Source organism: Haematobia irritans, chromosome 3 (genome assembly GCF_050003625.1).
Source record: "Haematobia irritans isolate KBUSLIRL chromosome 3, ASM5000362v1, whole genome shotgun sequence".
NCBI classification, from domain to species: Eukaryota; Metazoa; Arthropoda; class Insecta; order Diptera; family Muscidae; genus Haematobia; species Haematobia irritans.
The window spans coordinates 117402184-117427246 of record NC_134399.1 but is presented as its reverse complement, the minus strand read 5'-3'; the positions used below and the strand labels follow the sequence as shown (position 1 = coordinate 117427246).

At 24.9% G+C, this 25063-nt stretch overlaps 2 protein-coding genes across 2 annotated transcripts in view; both read left to right on the top strand.

Annotated features, from left to right (window-relative positions):
• Positions 1–25063, top strand: part of NetB (Netrin-B) — a 517230-nt gene that overhangs the window by 251425 nt on the left and 240742 nt on the right.
• On the top strand, positions 19289–24691 carry LOC142228991 (uncharacterized). Its single transcript, XM_075299520.1, has 2 exons — positions 19289–22811; positions 22959–24691. The coding sequence occupies exons 1-2, from the start codon at positions 19295–19297 to the stop codon at positions 24506–24508; spliced, it is 5067 nt and encodes a 1688-aa protein (XP_075155635.1). The 5' UTR covers positions 19289–19294; the 3' UTR covers positions 24509–24691.

Genomic DNA, 25063 nt, shown 5'->3' with positions numbered 1-25063 from the left:
TACAAATTTCCTACAAAAATAAAATGTTGCCAAATTTTGTTTTTATAGGAAACTTTTGTAAAAATTGTATTTCTATAGAATTTTTTTAAATTTTATTTCTATGGAAAAATTGTAAAAATTTTATTTCTATAGAAAATTTTGTCAAAATTTTATTTCTATAGAAAATTTTGTCAACATTTTATTTTTATATTTTTGTTAAAATTTTATTTCTATAGAAAATTTCGTCAAAATTTTATTTCTATAGAAAATTTTGTCAAAATTTTATTTCTATAGAAAATTTTGTAAAAATTTTATTTCTATAGAAAATTTTGTCAAAATGTTATTTCTAAAGAAAATTTTGTCAAAATTTTATTTCTGTTGGAGAATTTTGTCAAGATTTTACTTCTATAGACAATTTTGTCAAAATATTAATGCTATAGAAAATTTTGTCAAAATTTTATTTCTGTAGAAAATTTTGTTATAGTTTTATTTCTATAGAAAATTTTGCGAAAAATGTTTTATATATATAGGAAAATTTGTTCAAAATTTTATTTCTGTAGACAATTTTGTCATAATTTTATTTCTATAGAAAAATTTGTGAAAATTTTATTTCTATAGAAAATGTTGTCAAAATTTTATTTCTATAGAAAATTTTGTCAAAATTTTATTTCTATTTATATTATTTCCTACAAATTTCCTACAAAAACAAAATGTTGCCAAATTTTGTCAAAATTGTATTTCTATAGAATTTTTTTTAAATTTTATTTCTATGGAAAAATTTTTAAAATTCTATTTCTATAGAAAATTTTGTCTAAATTTTATTTCTAGAGAAAATTTTTTCAAAATTTTATTTCTATTTGTCAAAAGTTTATTTTTATAGAAAATTTTGCGAAAATTTTAATTCTATAGAAAATTTTGTCAAAATTTTATTTCTGTAAAAAATTTTGTGAAAAATGTTTTATATATAGGAAAATTTTTCAAAATTTTACTTCTGTAGAAAATTTTGTTATAGTTTTATTTCTATAGAACATTTTGTCAACATTTTATTTTTAGAGGAAAAATTTGTCAAAAATTCATTTCTATTTATCAACATTTTTTTTAAAGAAAATTTTGTAAAAATTTTGTTTATACAGAACATTTTGTCAAAACTTTATTTCTACGGAAAATTTTGTCAAAATTTTTTGCTACAGAAAAATTTGTCAAAATTTTATTTCTATAGAAAATTTTGTCTAAATTTTATTTCTAGAGAAAATTTTGTCAAAATTTTATTTCTATAGAAAATTTTGTCTAAATTTTATTTCTAGAGAAAAGTTTGTCAAAATTTTATTTCTATAGTAAATTTTGTCAACATTTTATTTTTATAGGAAAATTTTGTCAAAATTTTATTTCTATTTGTCAAAAGTTTATTTTTATAGAAAATTTTATTTCTATAGAAAATTTTGTCAAAACTTTATTTCTACAGAAAATTTTGTCAACATTTTATTTCTACAGAAAATTTTGTTAAAATTTTATTTCTATCGAGAATTTTGTTATAGTTTTATTTTTATAGAAAATTTTGTCAAAATTTTATTTCTATAGAAAATTTTGTCAACATTTTATTTTTATAGGAAAAATTTGTCAAAAATTTATTTCTATTTGTCAAAATTTTTTTAAAGAAACTTTTGTAAAAATTTTATTTATACAGAACATTTTTTCAAAACTTTATTTCTACGGAAAATTTTGTCAAAATTTTTTTCTACAGAAAAATTTTTCAAAATTTTATTTCTATAAACAATTGTGTCAAAATTTTACTTCTATAGAAAAGTTTGTCTAAATTTTATTTCTGGAGAAAATTTTGTCAACATTTTATTTTTATAGGAAAATTTTGTCAAAATTTTATTTCTATTTGTCAAAAGTTTATTTTTATAGAAAATTTTGTAAAAATTGTATTTCTATAGAAAATTTTCTCAAAATTTTATTTCTATAGAAAATTTTGTCAAAATTTTATTTCTACAGAAAATTTTGTTAAAATTTTGTTTCTATCGAAAATTTTGTCAAAAAATTATTTCTATAGGAAAATTTTATCACAATTTTATTTCTGTAGAATATTTTGTCAAAATTTTATTTCTATGGAAATTTCCTATAAAAAATAATATGTTGACAAATTTTATTCCTATAGAATTTTTTTTTTCAAAATTTTATTTATAGAGAACATTTTATTTATAGAGAAAATTTTATTTAAAAAACAAACTTTATTTCTTGAGAAAATTTTGTCAAAATTTTATTTCTATAGAAAATTTTGTCAAAATTTTATTTCTATAGAAAATTTTGTTAAAACTTTATTTCTATAGAAAATTTTGTCAAAATTTTATTGCTATAGAAAATTTGGTCAAAACTTTATTTCTGTAGCAAATTTTGTCAAAATTTTATTTCTCTAGAAAATTTTGTCAAAACTTTATTTCTCTAGAAAATGTTGTCAACATTTTATTTCTCTAGAAAATTTTGTCAAAACTTTATTTCTATAGAAAATTTTGTCAACATTCTATTTCTGTAGAAAATTTTTTAAAAATTTTATTTCTATATAAAATTTCGTCAAAATTTTATTTTTAAAGATAATTTTGTCAAAATTTTATTTGTATAGAACAGTTTGTCAAAATTTTATTTTTATAGAAAATTTTGTCAAAATTTTATTTCTATAGAAAATTATGTCAAAATTTTACTTTTATAGAGAAAATTTTGTCAAAATTTTATTTCTATAGGAAATTTAGTCAAAATTTTATTTCTAAAGAAAATTTTGCCAAAATTTTTATTTCTATACAAAATTGTGTCAGAATATTTCGTCAAAATTTTATTTTTATAGATAATTTTGCCAAAATTTTTATTTCTATACAAAATTTGGTCAAAATTTTATTGCTATAGAAAATTTTGTCAAAACTTTATTTCTATAGAAAATTTTTGTCAAAGTTTTATTTGTATAGGGAATTTTGTCAAATTTTATTTCTATACAAAGTTTTGCCAAAATTTTATTTCTATAGGAAAATTTTGTAAAATTTTTAATTCATTAGAAAATTTTTTCAAATTTTTAATTCTATAGAAAATTTTGTCAAATTTTTTTCTATAGAAAATTTTGTAAATTTTTTTTTCTATAGAAAATTTTGTCAAAATTTAGTTGGTGAAGAATATTTTGCAAAATCTACCAAAGCATCAAGAATTCTACCAATTTGCCTAACTAATTTACCAGGTTTGGTAGATTTATACAATTGTGGCATCCATGGATGGACATCACACAATTTGTCCATTACTCAAACTCGATTGGTGTTAAGAAATTGTCCGAAAATACGATCGCGATGCTTCGAAACCCGTTTAAAAGTACATCGATTTTTTTTTTGCTGGAAATATATAGAGTTAGTGCTTTCAAGCGTGACATACTGAATGTAATTCTGCGACTGTTTCATTATTTTTTTATATCGGCAATAAAGTACTTCGTAATCAATACGACATCTGAAATAAATAAATAGAAAATCATGAAATAATATAAAATTTCTTTTCATCGATCAACATGACATCATGTCACCAAAATATCATAAATTTTTCCCTCAATAGGATTAAAAATTGAAAATTTTTTAATAATAAAAGAATTCACCTTCTACCTTACTATAATTTCTCTCAGACACCTAAAGATATAATTGATAAGATACAATGATCCCCGAGGCACGTATATGTTACTTTATTATAATCCTCTACGTTGATGCATGACAACGACACCCAGAAATCTGTTGTTGACATAATTCTGACATTGCACCATTGTTTGGACATGGAAATTCAAAAGAATCTCGTCTTTTTTCACACACAGACTGGTGGCAAAGTTAAACCGGTCGCTATGGTTATGGATGATCTCCATGTCATGATGTTAATTCATTCATTCATTCACTGCTATGGGATATTGACTTTGCCTGCAACGAACGACATGGTGTAATGATGAACGCACCTTTGATTGGATTTTCTCATATTCTTGGGAGTTGGAGTTATTACCTAGTGGGTTGTATGTTTTTTTGTTTAAATTAAATTAATAAAAATTTAATCAAGTCTTAATTGAAAATATTTTAAAAATGTACGCCATACAAAAAAATCGCAAAATATTTGCATCTTGATTTACCTGCTGCATTGCAATAGGCTGTTTGACTTCTTGCAATTATGATCACACCTTACAAGATGTTGCAGATGCAATATAATTACACAGTGGGTTAGGATAACAGCAAGATTAGAGCACAATTGTAATGGAAAGATAATAGAATCTCGGGTATAACAGTTAAACATTATTGCACAGTTTTGTGAACTGGTTCATGAAGACTTGCGTATTGGATGGTTCTGCTAAACTGTTCCAGGTCGTGTCCTTCGGAATGAATTCAAGTTGAGTTCTCAAAGGTAAATTTATCCCTCTGACAAATCTCGTCTGAAAAAATGTCTGGTCCTTACGTTTTGACCAAAAATGATAATGCTCCATAAACACCAGTGACTAGTTCTGTACCGGTCCAGGGATTGATCCCTATTCCGTGGGGTAGCTAGTATAACATTATACAACAAATTTTAAAATTGTATAACAGTGTATAAAACTGTTATACAGCTGTTATAAGCAAATATTTTAAAAATACTATGAATTGTTATACATTCTCGAATAATAAGTGCAAAACAAATCGGTCTCCACGTTCAGAGATTTCACAGTATTACAATTTATTTCAATCGAACTACAACTATCATATGACCCTGCATTTCTTATACCAGTTATACCACAGTGCAATGGATAATATCCTTATCAAAAGATCTTATTAAAAAAAATTATTTCTATAGAAAATTTTGTCAAAATTTTTGTTCTATAGGTACATTTTGTCACAATTTCATTTCTATAAAAAATTTTGTCAAAATTTTATATCTATAAAATATTTTGTCAAAATTTTATTTCTATAGAAAATTTTGTCAAAATTTTTGTTCTATAGGAACATTTTGTCAAAATTTTATTTCTATAAAAAATTTTGTCAAAATTTTATTTCTATACAAAACTTTGTCAACATTTTATTTTTATAGAAAATTTTGTCAATTTTTTTTTGTAGAAAATTTTGTCAAAATTTTATGTCTATAGAAAATTTTATCAAAATTTTTTTCTATAGAAAACCTTGTCAACATATTATTTCTATCGACAATTTTGTCAACATTTTATTTCTATAGCAAATTTTGTCAATATTTTATTTCTACAAAAGATTTTGTCAAAGTTTTATTTCTATAAAAAATTTGTCAAAATTTTATTTCTATTGAAAAATTTGTGAAAATTTTTGCTCTATAGGAACATTTTGTCAAAATTTTATTTCTATAAAAAATTTTGTCAAAATTTTATGTTTATAGAAAATTTTGTCAAAATTTTATTTCTATAGAAAACTTTGTCAAAATTTTATTTTAATAGAAAATTTTGTCAAAATTTTATGTCTATAGAAAATTTTATTTCTATAGAAAACTTTGTCAACATATTATTTCTATCGACAATTTTGTCAACATTTTATTTCTATAGCAAATTTTGTCAATATTTTATTTCTATAAAAGATTTTGTCAATATTTTATTTCTATAAAAAATTTGTCAATTTTTTTTGTAGCAACTTTTGTCAAAATTTTATTTCTATAGAAAATTTTGTCAACATTTTTGTTCTATAGGAACATTTTGTCAAATTTTATTTCCATAAAAAATTTTGTCAAAATTTTATTTCTATAGAAAACTTTGTCAAAATTTTATTTTAATAGAAAATTTTGTCAAAATTTTATGTCTATAGAAAATTTTATCAAAATTTTATTTCTATAGAAAACTTTGTCTACATATTATTTCTATCGACAATGTTGTCAACATTTTATTTCTATAGCAAATTTTGTCAATATTTTATTTCTATAAAAGATTTTGTCAAAATTTTATTTCTATAAAAAATTTGTCAACATTTTATTTCTATAGCAACATTTTGTCAAAATTTTATTTCTATAAAAAATTTTGTCAAAATTTTATATCTATAGAAAATTTTGTCTAAATTTTATTTCCATGGAAAATTTTGTCAAAAATTTATTACTATAGAAAATTTTGTAAATTTGTTTTGTAGAAAATTTTGTCAAAATTTTATATCTATAGAAAATTTTATCAAACATCTATAGAAATTTTTATCAATTTTGTCAAAATTGTATATCTATAGAAAATTTTATCAAATATCTATAGAAAATTTTATCAATTTTGTCAAAATTTTATATCGATAAAAAATTTTATCAAAATTTTATTTCTATACAAAATTTTGTTAAAATTTTATTTCTATAGAAGATTTTGTCAATTTTTTTATAGAAAATTTTGTCAAAATTTTATTTCTATAGAAAATTCTGTCAAAATTTTTGTTCTATAGGAACATTTTGTTAAAATTTTATTTCTATAAAAAATTTTACCAAAATTTTATTTATATAAAAAATTTTGTCAAAATTTTATTTCTATAAAAAACTTTGTCAAAAGTTTATTTTTATAGAAAATTTTGTATTTTTTTTTTGTAGAAAATTTTGTCAAAATTTTATGTCTGTAGTAAATTTTATCAAAATTTTATTTCAATAGGAAACTTTGTCAACATATTATTTCTATCGACAATTTTGTCAACATTTTATTTCTATAGCAAATTTTGCCAATATTTTATTTCTATAAAAAATTTTGTCAACATTTTATTTCTATAGAAAATTTTGTCAAAATTTTTTATCTATAGAAAATGTCAAAATTTTATTTCTATAAAAAAATTTTTCAAAATTTTATTTCATAAAAAATTTTGTCAAAATTTTATTTCTATAGAAAATTTGTCAAAATTTTATTTCTATAGAAAATTTTGTCAAAATTTTATATCTATAGAAAATTTTGTCAAAATTTTATTTCTATAGAAAGTTTTGTCAAAATTTTATTTCTATAGAAAATTTTGTAAATTTTTTTTTGTTTAAAATTTTGTCAAAATATTATATCTATAGAAAATTTTGTCAACATTTTATTTCTGTAGAAAACTTTGTCAAAATTTTATTTTTTAATAGAAAATTTTGTAAAAATTGTATGTCTATAGAAAATTTTATCAAAATTTTATTTCTATAGAAAACTATGTCAACATATTATTTCTATCGACAATTTTGTCAACATTTTATTTCAATAGCAAATTTTGTCAATATTTTATTTCTATAAAAGATGTTTTCAAAATTTTATTTCTATAAAAAATTTTGTCAAAAATTTATTTCTATAGAAAATTTTGTCAAAATTTTATTTCTATAGAAAATTTTGTCAAAATTTTTGTTCCATAGGAACATTTTGTCAAAATGTTATTTCTATAAAAAATTTTGTCAAAATTTTATATCTATAGAAAATTTTGTCAAAATTTTATTTCTATAGAAAGTTTTGTCAAAATTTTATTTCTATAGAAAATTTTGTCAAAATTTTATTTCTATAGAAAATTTTGTCAAAATTTTATTTCTATAGAAAATTTTGTCAAAATTTTATATCTATAGAAAATTTTGTCAAAATTTTATTTCTATAGAAAACTTTGTCAAAATTTTATTTTTTAATAGAAAATTTTGTAAAAATTGTATGTCTATAGAAAATTTTATCAAAATTTTATTTCTATAGAAAACTTTGTTAACATATTATTTCCATCGACAATTTTGTCAACATTTTATTTCAATAGCAAATTTTTTCAATTTTTTATTTCTATAAAAGATGTTTTCAAAATTTTATTTCTATAAAAAATTTTGTCAAAAATTTATTTCTATAGAAAATTTTGTCAAAATTTTTGTTCCATAGGAACATTTTGTCAAAATTTTATTTCTATAAAAAATTTTGTCAAAATTTTATATCTATAGAAAATTTTGTCAAAATTTTATTTCTATAGAAAGTTTTGTCAAAATTTTATTTCTATAGAAAATTTTTCAAAATTTTATTTCTATAGAAAATTTTGTCAAAATTTTATATCTATAGAAAATTTTGTCAAAATTTTATTTCTATAGAAAACTTTGTCAAAATTTTATTTTTTAATAGAAAATTTTGTAAAAATGGTATGTCTATAGAAAATTTTATCAAAATTTTATTTCTATAGAAAACTTTGTCAACATATTATTTCTATCGACAATTTTGTCAACATTTTATTTCAATAGCAAATTTTGTCAATATTTTATTTCTATAAAAGATGTTTTCAAAATTTTATTTCTATAAAAAATTTTGTCAAAAATTTATTTCTATAGAAAATTTTGTCAAAATTTTTGTTCCATAGGAACATTTTGTCAAAATTTTATTTCTATAAAAAATTTTGTCAAAATTTTATATCTATAGAAAATTTTGTCAAAATTTTATTTCTATAGAAAGTTTTGTTTCCATAGAAAATTTTTCAAAATTTTATTTCTATAGAAAATTTTGTCAAAATTTTATATCTATAGAAAATTTTGTCAAAATTTTATTTCTATAGAAAGTTTTGTCAAAATTTTATTTCTATAGAAAATTTTGTAATTTTTTTTTTGTTTAAAATTTTGTCAAAATGTTATATCTACAGAAAATTTTGTCAAAATTTTTGTTCTATAGGGACATTTTGTCAAAATTTTATTTCTATAAAAAATTTTGTAAAAATTTTATTTCTATAAAAAACTTTGTCAAAATTTTATTTTATAGAAAATGTTGTCAATTTTTTTTGTAGAAAATTTTGTCAAAATTTTATGTTCATAGAAATATTTATTTTTATTTTTTATTTCAATAGAAAACTTTGTCAACATATTATTTCTATCGACAATTTTGTCAACATTTTATTTCTATAGAAAATTGTGTCAAAACTTTTGTTCTATAGGAACATTTTATCAAAATTTTATGTCTATAGAAAATTTTATCAAAATTTTATTTCTATAGGAAACTTTGTCAACATATTATTTCTATCGATAATTTGTCAACATCTTATTTCTATAGAAAATTTTGTCAATATTTTATTTCTATAAAAAATTTTGTCAAAATTTTATTTTTATAGAAAATTTTGTCAATATTTTACTTCTATAAAAATTTTTTTCAAAATTTTATTTATTTTTTGTCAAAATTTTATTTCTATAAAAAATTTTGTCAAAATTTTATTTCTGTAGAAAATTTTATCAAAATTTTATTTCTATAGAAAACTTTGTCAACATATTATTTCTATCGATAATTTTGTCAACATCTTATTTCTATAGAAAATTTTGTCAATATTTGATTTCTATAAAAAATTTTGTCAAAATTTTATTTTTATAGAAAATTTTGTCAAAATTTTATTTCTATAGAAAATATTGTCAAAATTTTACTTCTATAGAAAATTTTGTCAAAATTTTATTTTTATAGAAAATATTGCCAATATTTTATTTCTATAAAAAATCTTGTCAAAATTTTATTTCTATAAAAAATGTTATCCAAATTTTATTTCTATAGAAAATTTTGTCAAAATTTTATTTCTATAGAAAATTTTGTCAAATTCTACCAATCTACCATTTTTGGTAGAATTCTACCAACTGTGGCAACCGTGATCCTTATGCCTTATGGTGATTCGTCTGTTGATATTTATGCCAATATGATGAACGCATCCATCGCCAACTTTGCCAAGCATCGTCAAAAGCTGCAATAATTCTTCATACAAGTTTCATATAACTTTTTCTTTTGTTGTTTTTGTTTTTCTTTGTGTTTTCTTGGGTTTATTTGGTTTCGTTAATATCAGACAGCAATAAATATGTTGTAAGACATAAATCATTAAGCAAAGGTGTTCAAGAGGAAAATATTCATTAAATTGTATGACATGAAGACTACCAGACAGACAGATATGCAGACATACACACAGCCAGACAACAAAACAGGCTCGAAAATTTTCTTCACACATGTCGAGCTAGCTGCTCTGCCTGTTGGTGAATATCCTCATGTTTGTATTTTGATCTGATTGTTTTTCGGCTACGAAAACCATCAATATGACTTCATGGACTTCAATGTACATATTGTCTAGAAAGGGGGTGGGGGTGAGAGAGAGGGAGAAGACAGGAGCATTTGTGGCTGTGTCTTCATCCTCAATGTCGTCCGTCTTGATGTGCATAAATTTTATGGATTTTTATTAAAAATTAATTTGTTAACTTAACAAATTTATTCAAATTTTTTTGAAAGCATGAAACGAAAAGCTTCGGAGAATATTAATTGCCTGTATATAGAAGACAAACATGAAGAGTGATGACACAAATTTTGATTTTCTTTTTTTTTTCTGCGGGTGGGGGGGTGGTTAATATTAAAGTGTTTTCTTTATATGTTTTTCATGCAAGTTTTATATTAATTGTTGTCTTGTATAGAGAAAGTCCCATAAATTTTACTAAATCATTAAATTTCAGGCGCCAAGCCCTCTATAGATTTATTATTATATTTACTATAAATAATAAAATTCTTTCAAACAAAAATTTTAAATTAATAGTTTTAGTTGTCGAAACTTAAAACTAAATTAATTTAAGTATATGAAATTAATTGCTTTAAAATTATTACACATTCTGCTACATTTCTTTTCTGCTCACTGGAAAAAATTATTATTGACTTTTTAATTTCTAACCTCTTTGAAAATTGAACTCTTCAAAAAACTTAAAATGAAAAACAAAAAAAAACATTTTAGTTGTCAAAACTTGAAAATTAAATTAATTTTATTTTTGTCAAAATTAGATTTTAATAGAAAATTTTGTCAAAATTTTATTTCTCTAGAAAATTACGTCAAAATTTTATTTTTATAAAAAATTTTGTCAAAATTTTATTTCTATAGAAAATTATGTCAAAATTTTATTTCTATAGAAAATTATGTCAAAATTTTATTTCTATAGAAAATTTTGTCAAAATTTTATTTCTATAGAAAATTATGACAAAATTTTATTTCTATAGAAAATTTTGTCAAAATTTTATTTCTTTAGAAAATTGTGTCAAAATTTTATTTCTATAGAAAATTTTTTTTTATTTAAATTATAAAATAATTTAAAAAAATGCGTTGTCGAGACTTCAAAATTAATTTTTTTAATTATATTATATTTATTAAATACAATTTTAAAATTATAACACATTCTGGTGCATTTCTTTTCTGCTCACTGGTAAAAAATAATTATCTAACCCCTTTGAAAACTGAAATCTTTACATAATTACCAAGATTTTCTTCCCATGTAATAAAAAATCCGACATCTTCTCAAATGTTGAACATCACTTGCATAATTCTAGACGACTGTCCAACGTGTAATCATATTGTCAATAAACTAAATGCATTAATTTTATTTTTTTCATGTCGCCTGCTAATCTTTCACAAACCAAAGTTGTCTAAAAAATTACAAAATGATTAGCTGAAATGTCTACCAGATAACACAGCAAAGTGACAGAAAGACGGGCATTCATGCAGACAACAACACAGACAGGGTGGTGGTGGTGGTGCACACAATATCGTCACATGATCAAGGTGGTGGAGGTTATGGTCTGCTTATAGTTCCATACATTTTCCCAAGAGCTTTTAAATGTGGTGGCCATTGAAATCGGTATTAGCCACGAACCAATAAATTGGGGGACAATTTTTTGTTTTTGAAAGATGCATAAAAACACCCATATATAATCAAACTTACTAACAACTTAAAAAAAACTCATAAATTGAAATCGGTTTCCAATCTGGTGTTTAAAAACTAGGAAAATAAAATATAAGAAAAGTGGAGAATTGCCAGCAGAAGTGTACAAAAACAGAAAAATGTTGTATTTTGGCACCCATGACTGGCCATTACATTACAGACACGCAATCGCGTGACATATTTCTTCCCAATTGAAAATTAAAACCCATTGCAGAAGCAATAACGAACAGTGGAATTTGAAATTAAATATTAAAGACAAAAAATAAAACGCGTAATTAATATAAATCCATTGCCTATTTCATAAAATAAAATGAAACTAAATTCAGCTGAATTGATTTTATATTAAATTAAATTGAATTATGCTAAAACTAAAGCCAAATCTAAAAATCAAATTAAAATTAAAATAAAATTAAAAATAATTAACATTAAGATCAAAATTAAAATTACATTTGTTCTAAAATTAAAAAAGAAAAAATAAAAAAATGAAATTTAAATTAAAATCACACGTTCCAGACAAGCGTTATAATTTGTCAAAATATCACAAAATTTCTTAATTCAATTTCAATTTCCTTAAGAAGTGATGCAAGTTTAGGCTGTTGAAATGGTGGACATCCGTCCTATGACGTTTTTGGCTTGGTATCTATAATATAATTTTATATAGTATTGAATAATATCCTTATGCCTATGGTGATCGCGGCTACCACTCGAAGCATAAATAATTTACCAAAATTTGGAGAGAATTCTTCCAAAAAACTAACAAACAAAAAATTTTCTATAGAAAATTTTGCAAAATTTTATTTCTATAGAAAATTTTGCCAAATTTTATTTCTATAGAAAATTTAGCCAAATATTATTTCTATAGAAAATTTTGCCTAAATTTTATTTCTAAAGAAAATTTTGCTAAAATTTTATTTCTATCGAAAATGTTGTCGAAATATTATTTCTATAAAAAAAATTCGTCGAAATTTTATTTCTACAGAAAATTTTGCCAAAACTTTATGTCTATAGAAAATTTTGCCAAAATTTTATTTCTATAGAAAATTTTGCCAAAATTTTATTTCTATAGAAAATTTTGTCAAAAGTTTATTTCTATAGAAACTTTTGTCAAAATTTTATTTCTATAAAAAAATGTTGCCAAAATTTTGTTTCTATTATATCTATAAAAAATTTCGTCGAAATTTTATTGCTATAGAAAAATTTGCCAAAATTTTATTTCTATAGAAAATTTTGTCAAAAATTTATATCTATAGAAAATTTTGCCAAAATTTTATTTCTAAAGCAAATTTTGCCAAAATTTTATTTCTAAAGAAAATTTTTCCAAAATTTTATTTCTAAAGAAAATTTTGCCAAAATTTTATTTCTATCGAAAATGTTGTCGAAATATTATTTCTATAAAAAAATTCGTCGAAATTTTATTTCTATAGAAAATTTTGCCAAAATTTTATTTCTATAGAAAATTTTGTCAAACATTTATTTCTATAGAAACTTTTGTCAAAATTTTATTTCTATAAAAAAAATTTGCCAAAATTTTGTTTCTATAGAAAATTTTGCCAAAATTGTATTTCTATCGAAAATTTTGTCGAAATATTATATCTATAAAAAATTTCGTCGAAATTTTATTGCTATAGAAAAATTTGCCAAAATTTTATTTCTATAGAAACTTTTGTCAACATTTTATTTCTATAAAAAATGTTGCCATAATTTTATTTCTGTAGAAAATTTTGTCAAAATTTTATTTTTATAGAAAATTTTGTCAAAAATTTATTTCTATAGAAACTTTTGTCAAAATTTTATTTCTATAAAAAATGTTGCCAAAATTTTATTTCTATCGAATTTATATCTATAAAAAATTTCGTCGAAATTTTATATCTATTGAAAATTTTGCCAAATTTTATTTCTATAGAATTTTTTGCCAAATATTATTTCTATAGAAATTTTTGCAAAAAATTTTATTTCTAAAGAAAATTTTCCAAAATTCTATTTCTATCGACGATGTCGTCGAAATATTTTTTCTATAAAAAATTGCTTCGAAAATTTATTTCTATAGAAAATTTAGCTAAATTATATTTCTATAAAAAATTTTGTCAAAATTTTATTTCTTTAGAAAATTTTGCCAAAATTCTATTTCTATCGACAATGTTGTCGAAATATAATATCTATTAAAAAAAATTCGTCGAAATTTTATTTCTATAAAAAAAAATTTCGTCGAAATTTTGTTTCTACAAAAAATTTTGGCATAATTTTATTTCTATAGAAAATTTTGCCAAAATTTTATTTCTATAGAACATTTTGCCAAAATTTTATTTCTATAGAAAATTTTGCCAAAATTTTATTTCTATAGAAAATTTTGACAAAATTGTATTTCTATCGAATTTATATCTATAAAAAATTTCGTCGAAATTTTATATCAAATTTTATTTCTATAGAAAATTTTGCATAAAATTTTAGTTCTAAAGAAAATTTTGCCAAAATTCTATTTCTATCGAAGATGTTGTCGAAATATTTTTTCTATAAAAAATTTCTTCGAAATTTTATTTCTATAGAAAATTTAGCTAAATTATATTTCTATAGAAAATTTTGACACAATTTTATGTCTAAAGAAAATTTTGCCAAAATTTTATTTCTATAGAAAATTTTGCCAAAATTTTCTTTCTATAAAAAATTTTGTCAAAATTTTATTTCTTTAGAAAATTTTGCCAAAATTCTATTTCTATCGACAATGTTGTCGAAATATAATTTCTATTAAAAAAAATTCGTCGAAATTTTATTTCTATAAAAAAAAAATTTCGTCGAAATTTTGTTTCTACAAAAAATTATGTCATAATTTTATTTCTATAGAAAATTTTGCCAAAATTTTATTTCTATAGAACATTTTGCCAAAATTTTATTTCTATAGAAAATTTTGCCAAAATTTTATTTCTATAGAAAATTTTGACAAAATTGTATTTCTATCGAATTTATGTCTATAAAAAATTTCGTCGAAATTTTATATCAAATTTTATTTCTATAGAAAATTTTGCATAAAATTTTAGTTCTAAAGAAAATTTTGCCATAATTCTATTTCTATCGAAGATGTTGTCGAAATATTTTTTCTATAAAAAATTTCTTCGAAATTTTATTTCTATAGAAAATTTAGCTAAATTATATTTCTATAGAAAATTTTGACACAATTTTATGTCTAAAGAAAATTTTGCCAAAATTTTATTTCTATAGAAAATTTTGCCAAAATTTTCTTTCTATAAAAAATTTTGTCAAAATTTTATTTCTTTAGAAAATTTTGCCAAAATTCTATTTCTATCGACAATGTTGTCGAAATATAATTTCTATTAAAAAAAATTCGTCGAAATTTTATTTTTATAAAAAAAAAATTCGTCGAAATTTTGTTTCTACAAAAAATTTTGCCATAATTTTATTTCTATAGAAAATTTTGCCAAAATTTTATTTCTATAGAACATTTTGCCAAAATTTTATTTCTATAGAAAATTTTGCCAAAATTTTTTTTATGTAGAAAATTTTTTCCAAAATTTTATTTCTGTAGAAAATTTTGTCAAAATTTTATTTCTACAGAAAATTTTATCAAAATTTTATTAGTACAGAAAATTTTGTCAAAATGTTATTTCTGTGGATTTAAAATTAAACAAAAAATTAAAATTAGAATTAGAATAAAATTAAAACTAAAATTAATATAATTATAACTAAAATAAAATTAACGTAACTTAGATTTAGTTAATATACAAATTAAATAAAATAACAAACTTTAAACTTAATTAAAAATAAAATTTTAAATTAGAATCAAGTGAAAACTAAAATTAAAATTAAATTAAATTTACTTAATTTATAACAAAAATTAAATAAAATGAACTCACTTAAATGCTCAAAGTCCACTGTGCTCTGCTGTTTGTTGGTTGTTCAATAATATTTTTATCATGAAAGTGGAAAATATTTTTTTTTTTATGATATGGTCATTACTACGGGTAGACCTGAAGCGAGAAATGAGCGTAAAAACTAAAAGCGTGTTAAGATTAATTAAAACTCCTGCAATAATGTAGCATAGCAAAAAAACTGGGTGATAATCACAAATTTGCGTGTACTCCTTTAGTACAAAGCATACATATGCTTTTCATAGATCCATGTGGATTGGCATGAATAGAGCCTCCTTGTTTTTAACCTCCCCCTAATCACCGTGCTTTTTCTTCTAATAAAATTGAAAATGTATTACCCAAATGCATTTTACACTCCCAAATTTGTTGTGTACGAAAATCAATAGATATCCATAGCAATGAACCCAGGGGATGGGTGTCACACCACCACTTTCAAATAAATCGAATAGTTTTCTTGATTATTTCTGGTTTTGTTACAATTTAGGGTGTGTTTTTCAATCTGCTAAGGTAAAGAAATAATTAAGAAATTTTCCTGCTCTTTTTGTTACATTTTTTCTGCTCCTTCCCTCTGGTTTGGTGTTCGTTAGCTTTTTGCACTTTTACACCTTAAAATATGTTGTGGGATATAGACCCACAAAGGTTGTCTGCTGTGGTGTCATGTCTAAATCTAATTTGATGACAGCCAGTTGACACATAGACTGACAGGGCACGTGTCTATGTTGTGGGGGGAGCTAAATGAAATTGAGGAAAAAATGCATGCAGCTGGAAAATGTGAAAATTTGAAATAGAAATGGATTAAGATTTTATATTTCTGTATATAGTCACTGACTTAGGGTATGGTCATATTAGGTAAACATTTGACAGAAATAAAACAAGAATCCGTCAAAAATTTCCTTAGAATAAAATGTTGACAAAATTTTTACTAGAAATAAAATTTTGACGAAATTTTCTATATAAATAATATATAGAAAATATATAAAATAATATAAATAATATATATAAAATTTTCTACAGAAATAAAATTTTGCCACAATTTGTTATATAAATACAATTTTGACAAAGTTTTCTTAGAAATAAAATTTTGACAAAATTTTCTATAGAAATAAAATTTTGACAATATTTTCTATGGAAATAAAATGTTGACAATATTTTCTATAGAAATACAATTTTGACAATATTTTCCATGGAAATAAAATTTTAACCAAATTTGCTATAGAAATAAAATTTTGACAAAGTTTTCTATATAAATTAAATTTTTATAAAATGTTGTATACAAAAAAAATAGTTTAGACAAAATTATCTATACAAATAAAATTTTGGCAAAATTTTCAATACAACTAAAATTTTGACAAAATTTTCTATACAAAAAAAAATTGACGAAATTTTCTATACAAAAAAAAATTAGACGAAATTTTCTATACAAATAAAATTTTAACAAAATTTGCTATACTAATATATTTTTGACAAAATTTTCTTTAGAATAAAAATTTGACAAAATTTCGTAAAAATTTTATTTCTATTGCAAATAAAATTTTTACGAAATTTTCTATATAAATAATATATAGAAACTATATAAAGTAAAATTAATAATATATATAAAATAATATAAATAACATATATAAAATTTTCTATAGTAAAAAATTTTCCCAAAATTTGCTATATAAATACAATTTTGACAAAGTTTTCTTAGAAATAAAATTTTTGACAAAGATTCGTATAGAAACAAATTTTGACAAAATTTTCTATAGAAATAAAAATTTGACACAATTTTTATAGAAATAAAATATTGACAAAAATTTCTATAGAAATAAAATTTTAACAAAATTTTTTATAGAAATCACATTTTGACAAAATTTTCGATAGAAACAAAATTTTGATAAAATTTTCTACGGAAATAAAATTTTGACAACATTTTCTAGAAAATAAAATTTTGACAAAATTTTCTATAGAAATAAGATGTTGACACAACTTTTTATAGAAATAAAATGTTGACAAAAATTTCTATACATATAAAATTATAACAAAATATTCTATAGAAATAAAAATTTAACACAATTTTTTTAGAAATAAAATGTTGACAAAAATTTCTATAGAAATCAAATTTTGACAAAATTTTCTATAGAAATAAAATTTTGATAAAATTTTCTACGATAATAACATTTTGACAAAATTTTCTATGGAATTAAAATTTTGACAAAATTTTCCACGGAAATAAAATTTTGACAAAATTTTCTACGGAAATAAAATTTTGACAAAATTTTCTATACAAATAAAATTTTGACACAAAATTTTTTATACAAATAAAAAAAAACAACAACATACAAATAAAATTTTGACCAAATTTTCTATAGAAATAAAATGTTGACAAAATTTTCTATAGAAATAAAATTTTAATAAAATTCTCTATGGAAATAAAATTTTAACAAAATTTTCTATAGAACAAAGTTTTGAGAAATAAAAGTTTCTATAGAAATAAAATTTTTGACAAAATTTTCTATAGAAATAAAATTTTGACAAAGTTTTCTGTATAAATAAAATTTTGATAAAATTTTCTATACAAAAAAAAAAAAGAGTTTACACAAAATTTTTTATACAAATAAAATTTTGGCAAAATTTTCTATACAAATAAACTTTTGACAAAATTTTCTATACAAATAAAGTTTTGACAAAATTTTCTATACAAATAAAATTTTTACAAAATTTGCTATACAAATAAAATTTTGGCAAAATTTTCTATAGAAATAAAATTTTGGCAAAATTTTCTATGGAAATAAAATTTTGACAATATTTTCAATAGAAATAAAATTTTGACAATATTTTCTATGGAAATAAAATTTTAACAAAATTTTCTATAGAAATAAAATTTTGACAAAGTTTTCTATATAAATAAAATTTTGACAAAATTTTCTATACAAATAAAATTTTGACAAAATATTCTATAGAAATAAAATTTGGATAAAATTTTCTATGGAAATAAAATTTTGACCATATTTTCTATAAAAATAAAATTTTGACAATATTTTCTATGGAAATAAAATTTTAACAAAATTTTCTATAGAAATAAAATTTTGACAAAGTTTTCAATATAAATAAAATTTTGATAAAATGTTGTGGTGGTGAACGTACTTTTAATCCACACTGTGCTCGCTTCAAATTTATTATTATTTACTTCATTCATGCTTAGCTGTCTATTTGTTATATTATATATTTCTCGTTGTGTATAACACATTGCTCTCATTCATAAATATAACACTGTGTTCTCATTCATAATTATACTCATTGCTCTTGTCACTTTAATAATCTCACGTAGAATGATTCTCAATGAGTATTGTTATTGTTGTTTTTTATATTACTTTACTAATATGAATATGTTGTTGTTGCTTTCAAAAACTGTTAATATCAACGAATGTAAACCTATGAATGCAAAAGAGTAAGCTTAAGCAATACTTTATACGTATGTAGAAAATATGAATGACTTTGAAATATCATTGATAAAATAATGAATGAAGTACCGCTTTAAATTTGGTACACTAGAATTGAACAATGAAATCAAAAATCACTTTAGCTTCGCCCATTGATTGAAACAAGTGAACAGCTCGCGAATAAAGTCTTCAACAGAATTTTAATAAATCTACCTTATGGTGTAATAAAATTCAAACTCAACATTTGTTTTATTCCTCACCATAAGTGTTAGTCCTTCGAGCCGGATCATCCAGTCATTTAATAAAATCTGGAATTCCACAACTATCAAAATCGAAAAACGAAGTTATTGTGCAAATTAGAGTAAAAAATAACACATCATGTCGGAAGAAATGAATTCCTTGACGATGACCAGAGGTCGCTTGAAAGGCTCAATTACTCGTGCTTTGGCGTTTGCTCAGGTTCCATCCGCAGAAACAACTTTCGATGATGTGGTTAGCCGCTTGGAGCGTTTGGAAGAGGTTTGGCAAGCGTTTGTAAAATTAACAGATGATTTATACAAATTCAAAGATGTGGAAAATTTTGCGGACCCGGAGGCTGATTTTGCAAGCTACGAAGAGAAATACCTTTCAGCGCGTGGTAAACTGTATGCTTTAAAATCACAATATGCTCCTACTTTGAATGAAAGTACAGCCAACTCGGGAGCAATAGCAAAGTTGGCAGATCAACAGGCTGCATTTTTGGAAAAACTTTCAACGACTAGCCATCCTAAAGAAAATGATTTACCTCGCATAAATATTCCATTTTTTACAGGGACATACAAAGATTGGCCAAGTTTTAAAGATCTTTTTGAGAGCGCTATAGGATCAAAACGAATATCAAATATTCAAAAGTTTCATTACCTGAAGTCGCTACTCAAAGAAGATGCCGCAAGATTAATACAACATATTCCGGTTACCGAAACTGCTTTTCAAACAACTTGGACAAGGCTCAATGATAGGTATGATCGCCCTAAGCAAATTGTTACTTCTTTCATAGAAGCATTTATGGCCCTACCATCAATATCGACGGAAAATGCTGCAACCATGAGAAAAATATCTGACGGGGCAAATGAAATAATTCGTGGTCTTGATGCTATAGGTAAAGATGAAAGAGATTGGTGGTTAATCTATTTATTGTTATCTAAACTTGATCCTGAATCAAAGAGCAAGTGGATTCGTGAGAGTCGAGATAATCCACTTCCTACCATTAACGATTTTTTTGAATTCTTAGACAATCGCTGCGAAGAGGTTGAATTGTGTGCAAAGAAACAGGCCCATCAATCCAAGCACAGTCATTCAGGCAAGTCACAAGGTAACCATACAAAATGTCTGGTGAGTACTAAAGCAAAACCCAGCTGTTTATTGTGCAAGTCTCCCGACCATTCAATCTTTACATGTCCCACATTTCTGCAAAAAGATATTAATGAGCGCCGTCACTTCGTAAAAGAATCTGCACTATGTTATAATTGTCTCAGACAGGGTCATGCGGTTTCCAACTGTGCATCAAAAGGTAGATGCAAGCAATGTCATCGAAGACATCATTCACTCCTACATCTTCCGAGTAATGAACATGAACCTACATATTTACCCGGTCAAGTTTCGGAGTCTTCACCCCCTGAATCACCGTCTTCTTCTAATAATACAGCTAGTGCCAATATTCAGTGGTCCACTACCGCTAACGTTGCATGTCCCATTTCGTTACCTTCACTTCCATCTAGTAGTAAACATTGTACGTCAGACAAAGAATTTATCATGCCCACTGCTTCTATTTATGTCAAAGATCGCTTTGGAAAGTTTATAACATGTCGAGCTTTATTAGATACCGCTTCAAAGCTGTCTTTTATCACTGAGAGTTGTGCTCAACGTCTAGGCCTTCAAAGATATCCCTCAAAAATAATTGTAAATGGTATTTCATCAATTAAAGCCGAGACAACTCGGGGTTTATGTCAAATATTCGTACGTTCACGCATCTCTGAGCAATCGATTAACGCCAAGGTACATGTTCTGCCTAAAATAACTACATCTCTTCCTGGCTACAGCTTTGAAAATAAGATCAAAAATCAACTTATGGATTTGCCTCTTGCTGACCCCACATACAACATTTCGTCACAGATTGATATTTTATTTGGCCTAGAACATATTTGGAACATTTTCACATTCAACAAACGTATTGATTCACAGGGCAATACTATTGCAATTTCAACAATTTTTGGATGGGTTGTAACTTGTGCTGAGACAGAGCAAATTTACAACCAAACTACTACACTTGTTACCACCGTGGATATTGATCGTTGCCTTCGAAGCTTTTGGGAACTAGAAGAAACTGAACACCATACTAAAGCCGATCCAGATAACATTTTTGTAGAGACGCACTTTCAAACCACTCACTCGCGTGCAAGTGATGGTAAGTACGTAGTTCAGTTGCCCTTTAAAAATGAAAACCCAATATTTGGAAATACACTAAATGGCGCGCTATCTCGATTCTATGCTGTCGAAAGAAGGCTTCAACGAAATCCAGCAATTCGAGATAAGTATATTGGTTTTATGCGAGATTATGAAAAATTGGGACATATGCGTAAACTCAAACCTCATGAGATTAATGTTACTGATGGTAGAGTTTTTTATCTACCCCATCATCCAGTCTTGGGAGAAAAAATTAGAGTCGTGTTTGATGGCTCATTTCAAGATTCCAACGGTATATCGCTTAATAATAACTTGCACATTGGGCCAAGTATACAACGGGACTTATTTGCTGTTTGTTTGAGATTTCGTTTCCACAGGTATGTTTTCTCAGCCGACATAGTAAAAATGTTCAGACAAATATGGATATCTGAACATCACAAAAATTATCAACGTATTGTATGGAGAGAGTCGCCGTTACACGAGGTACAACATTACATTTTATGCACGGTTACATATGGCACATCTTGTGCGCCATATCTTTCAGTACGAGTGTTGGAGCAGTTAGCCTATGATTATAAATCCAAGTTCCCCATTGCATCGAAGGTGGTAATGGAGGACTTTTATGTAGATGATGTTATTACCGGGGCACAAACGGAAGAAGAAATAGTTTTCATACGTGACAATTTGGTAAATCTACTAGCCCAAGCAGGCCTGGAACTAAGGAAATGGGTTTCAAATTGCGTGAGTATATCAGATAGTACACAAGATCAATTGTTTTTTGCAGCTCCCGAAAAGGATGTAAAAAAGGTGCTCGGTATTTTTTGGAGACCATCGTCAGATCAACTGGGGTATCATATAGAACTCAACAAAAATCCAGTCGCAACAAAAAGGCAGGTACTATCTGATGTATCACGTATATTTGATCCCATGGGTTTATTATCTCCTGTGGTAATACAATTTAAAATTCTACTAAGAGAACTATGGTCACACAAGCTATCGTGGGATGAACCACTTCCTGAAAATCTTACACGTCAATGGACTACATTTCGACAAGATTTAATTTCTATTCAAGATTTTACACTTCCACGATACATTTTGAATGATGTTACAAAATTGGAGCTGCATGGTTTCTCGGATGCTTCCATACACGCATACTCTGCCGCAGTTTATTGTCGATTCGTAGACGACACTGGTCATACTCATGTCAAACTCATTGCTGCTAAAACAAGGGTAGCTCCCATCAAACAAAAATCGTTGCCGTGTCTTGAATTATGCGGAGCTCTTATTTTATCTCGTCTACTCAAAAGAATAAAAGAAGCCTTGCCACACAAATCAATTGATATACGAGCTTGGTGTGATTCAACAATTGTTTTGTGTTGGCTATCTCAACCACCCATTAAGTTAAAGACATTCGAAGCCAACAGAACATCAGAAATATTGGAAATATTGCCTCGTAAGTTTTGGAATCATGTTGCCTCTAAAGAAAATCCGGCCGACTGTGCCTCAAGAGGTCTTTGGTGGACGGGCCCACAATGGCTGAGGGACCCATTCCAAATCAGTAATATGAATAACTGTTCTAATTCATTTGATGTAATTACAGATCCTGACGCCCTTTCTGCCTTTAAACTTTCTTCAAAAGTTCTGGTCTCAACAGTGAATGACTATAATCCACTACATGAATTGGTACACCGCATTTCGAAATGGAATAAACTCATACGTGTCGTAGCCTACATCTTCAAGTTCATCAATGCCACTAGATATCCACACCAAATAAAATCGCCGAATATTTCGTTCAACAACTTTAAACACGCCGAACTGATTCTGACAAAGTATGCCCAAGATGCCTTTAGCGAAGAGCGCACGCTATTACAAAGTAAACGCCTAGTAAGTACAACATCTTCATTAGCAAAACTACACCCCTTCATAGACGGCAGCGGCTTGTTACGGGTAGGTGGGCGCCTACGTAACTCAGAACTAGACAATGCTTCAAAATATCCAATAATCTTGCCAAAATGTAGCCGAATAACCAAATTGATTTTACAAAACCTTCATGAGAAAAATCTGCATCCCGGAGTATCGGCCTTATTTGTTATTGCCCGTCAAACCTATTGGATTATTGGTGCAAGAAATCTGATTCGAAATCTGACTCATAATTGCCTCAAATGTTTTCGACAACGACAAATTAATACACAACAGTTAATGGCAGATTTACCATCCATCCGGGTACGTCAAGCGTTTCCCTTTGAAAACACTGGTTGCGACTATGCAGGCCCAATAATTTTAAAACAATACTCAGGACGAAATGCAAAGAAATCTAAAGGGTATATCTGTTTATTTGTATGCCTAGTCACCTCCGCCATACATTTGGAACTCGCCACTGATTTAAGCACCGATTGTTTTATTGCCGCTTTAAAAAGATTTATATCGAGAAGAGGAAAATGTAAAAAAATCTTTAGTGACAATGGAAGAAATTTTCTTGGGGCATCTCGAGAATTAAACGAGATGCACAAAGTAATTTTGTCGCAAACTCATAACGAAATTGTCTCCGCATCTTTAGCCGAAGACGGTATACAATGGACGTTTATTCCTCCATTTGCACCCCACTGGGGTGGAATGTGGGAGTCGGCGGTTCGATCGGTTAAGTTGCATCTTAAACGAGTTATTGGAAATACAGAATTAACATTCGAGCAGATGCACACTCTATTGGCTCAGGTGGAAGCCGTAGTTAATTCAAGACCCTTAGGCACTGTTCCAGATACAGATTGCGAATACCTTTCGCCGGCTCATTTTCTTATTGGCAGGCCTTATACAACTGTTCCCGAAGGAGATCTGGTCAACCTCACACCAAACAGACTTGGATATTGGCAGCATGTACAAAATATGTTTCAAGGTTTCTGGCGACGTTGGCATCAGGAATATTTAACTTCTCTGCAACAGCGACCAAAATGGAATAGACCTCAACCAAATCTAGCAGTTGGAGATGTTGTTGTAGTCAAAGAAAAGAATTTACCTCCCTCCAAATTTCTACTGGCAAAAGTGATCGAAACATATCCCGGTATAGATGGCAATGTAAGAGCTGTAAAACTTAAAACGCAATGCGGAGAAATGACACGTCCTATTTCTACCTTGGTAAAACTTCCCATAATCTGAAACTACGTTTCAGGGGGGCCGGGATGGTGGTGAACGTACTTTTAATCCACACTGTGCTCGCTTCAAATTTATTATTATTTACTTCATTCATGCTTAGCTGTCTATTTGTTATATTATATATTTCTCGTTGTGTATAACACATTGCTCTCATTCATAAATATAACACTGTGTTCTCATTCATAATTATACTCATTGCTCTTGTCACTTTAATAATCTCACGTAGAATGATTCTCAATGAGTATTGTTATTGTTGTTTTTTATATTACTTTACTAATATGAATATGTTGTTGTTGCTTTCAAAAACTGTTAATATCAACGAATGTAAACCTATGAATGCAAAAGAGTAAGCTTAAGCAATACTTTATACGTATGTAGAAAATATGAATGTAGAAAATATGAATGACTTTGAAATATCATTGATAAAATAATGAATGAAGTACCGCTTTAAATTTGGTACACTAGAATTGAACAATGAAATCAAAAATCACTTTAGCTTCGCCCATTGATTGAAACAAGTGAACAGCTCGCGAATAAAGTCTTCAACAGAATTTTTAA

Excerpts from the sequence above, each read along its gene's own strand:
- LOC142228991 (XM_075299520.1), top strand. The coding sequence starts at position 19,295 with ATGTCGGAAGAAATGAATTCCTTGACGATGACCAGAGGTCGCTTGAAA. Across the intron at positions 22,812-22,958 it reads AATATTGGAAATATTGCCTC|ATCCTGACGCCCTTTCTGCC; the intron begins GTAAGTTTTGGA and ends ATGTAATTACAG.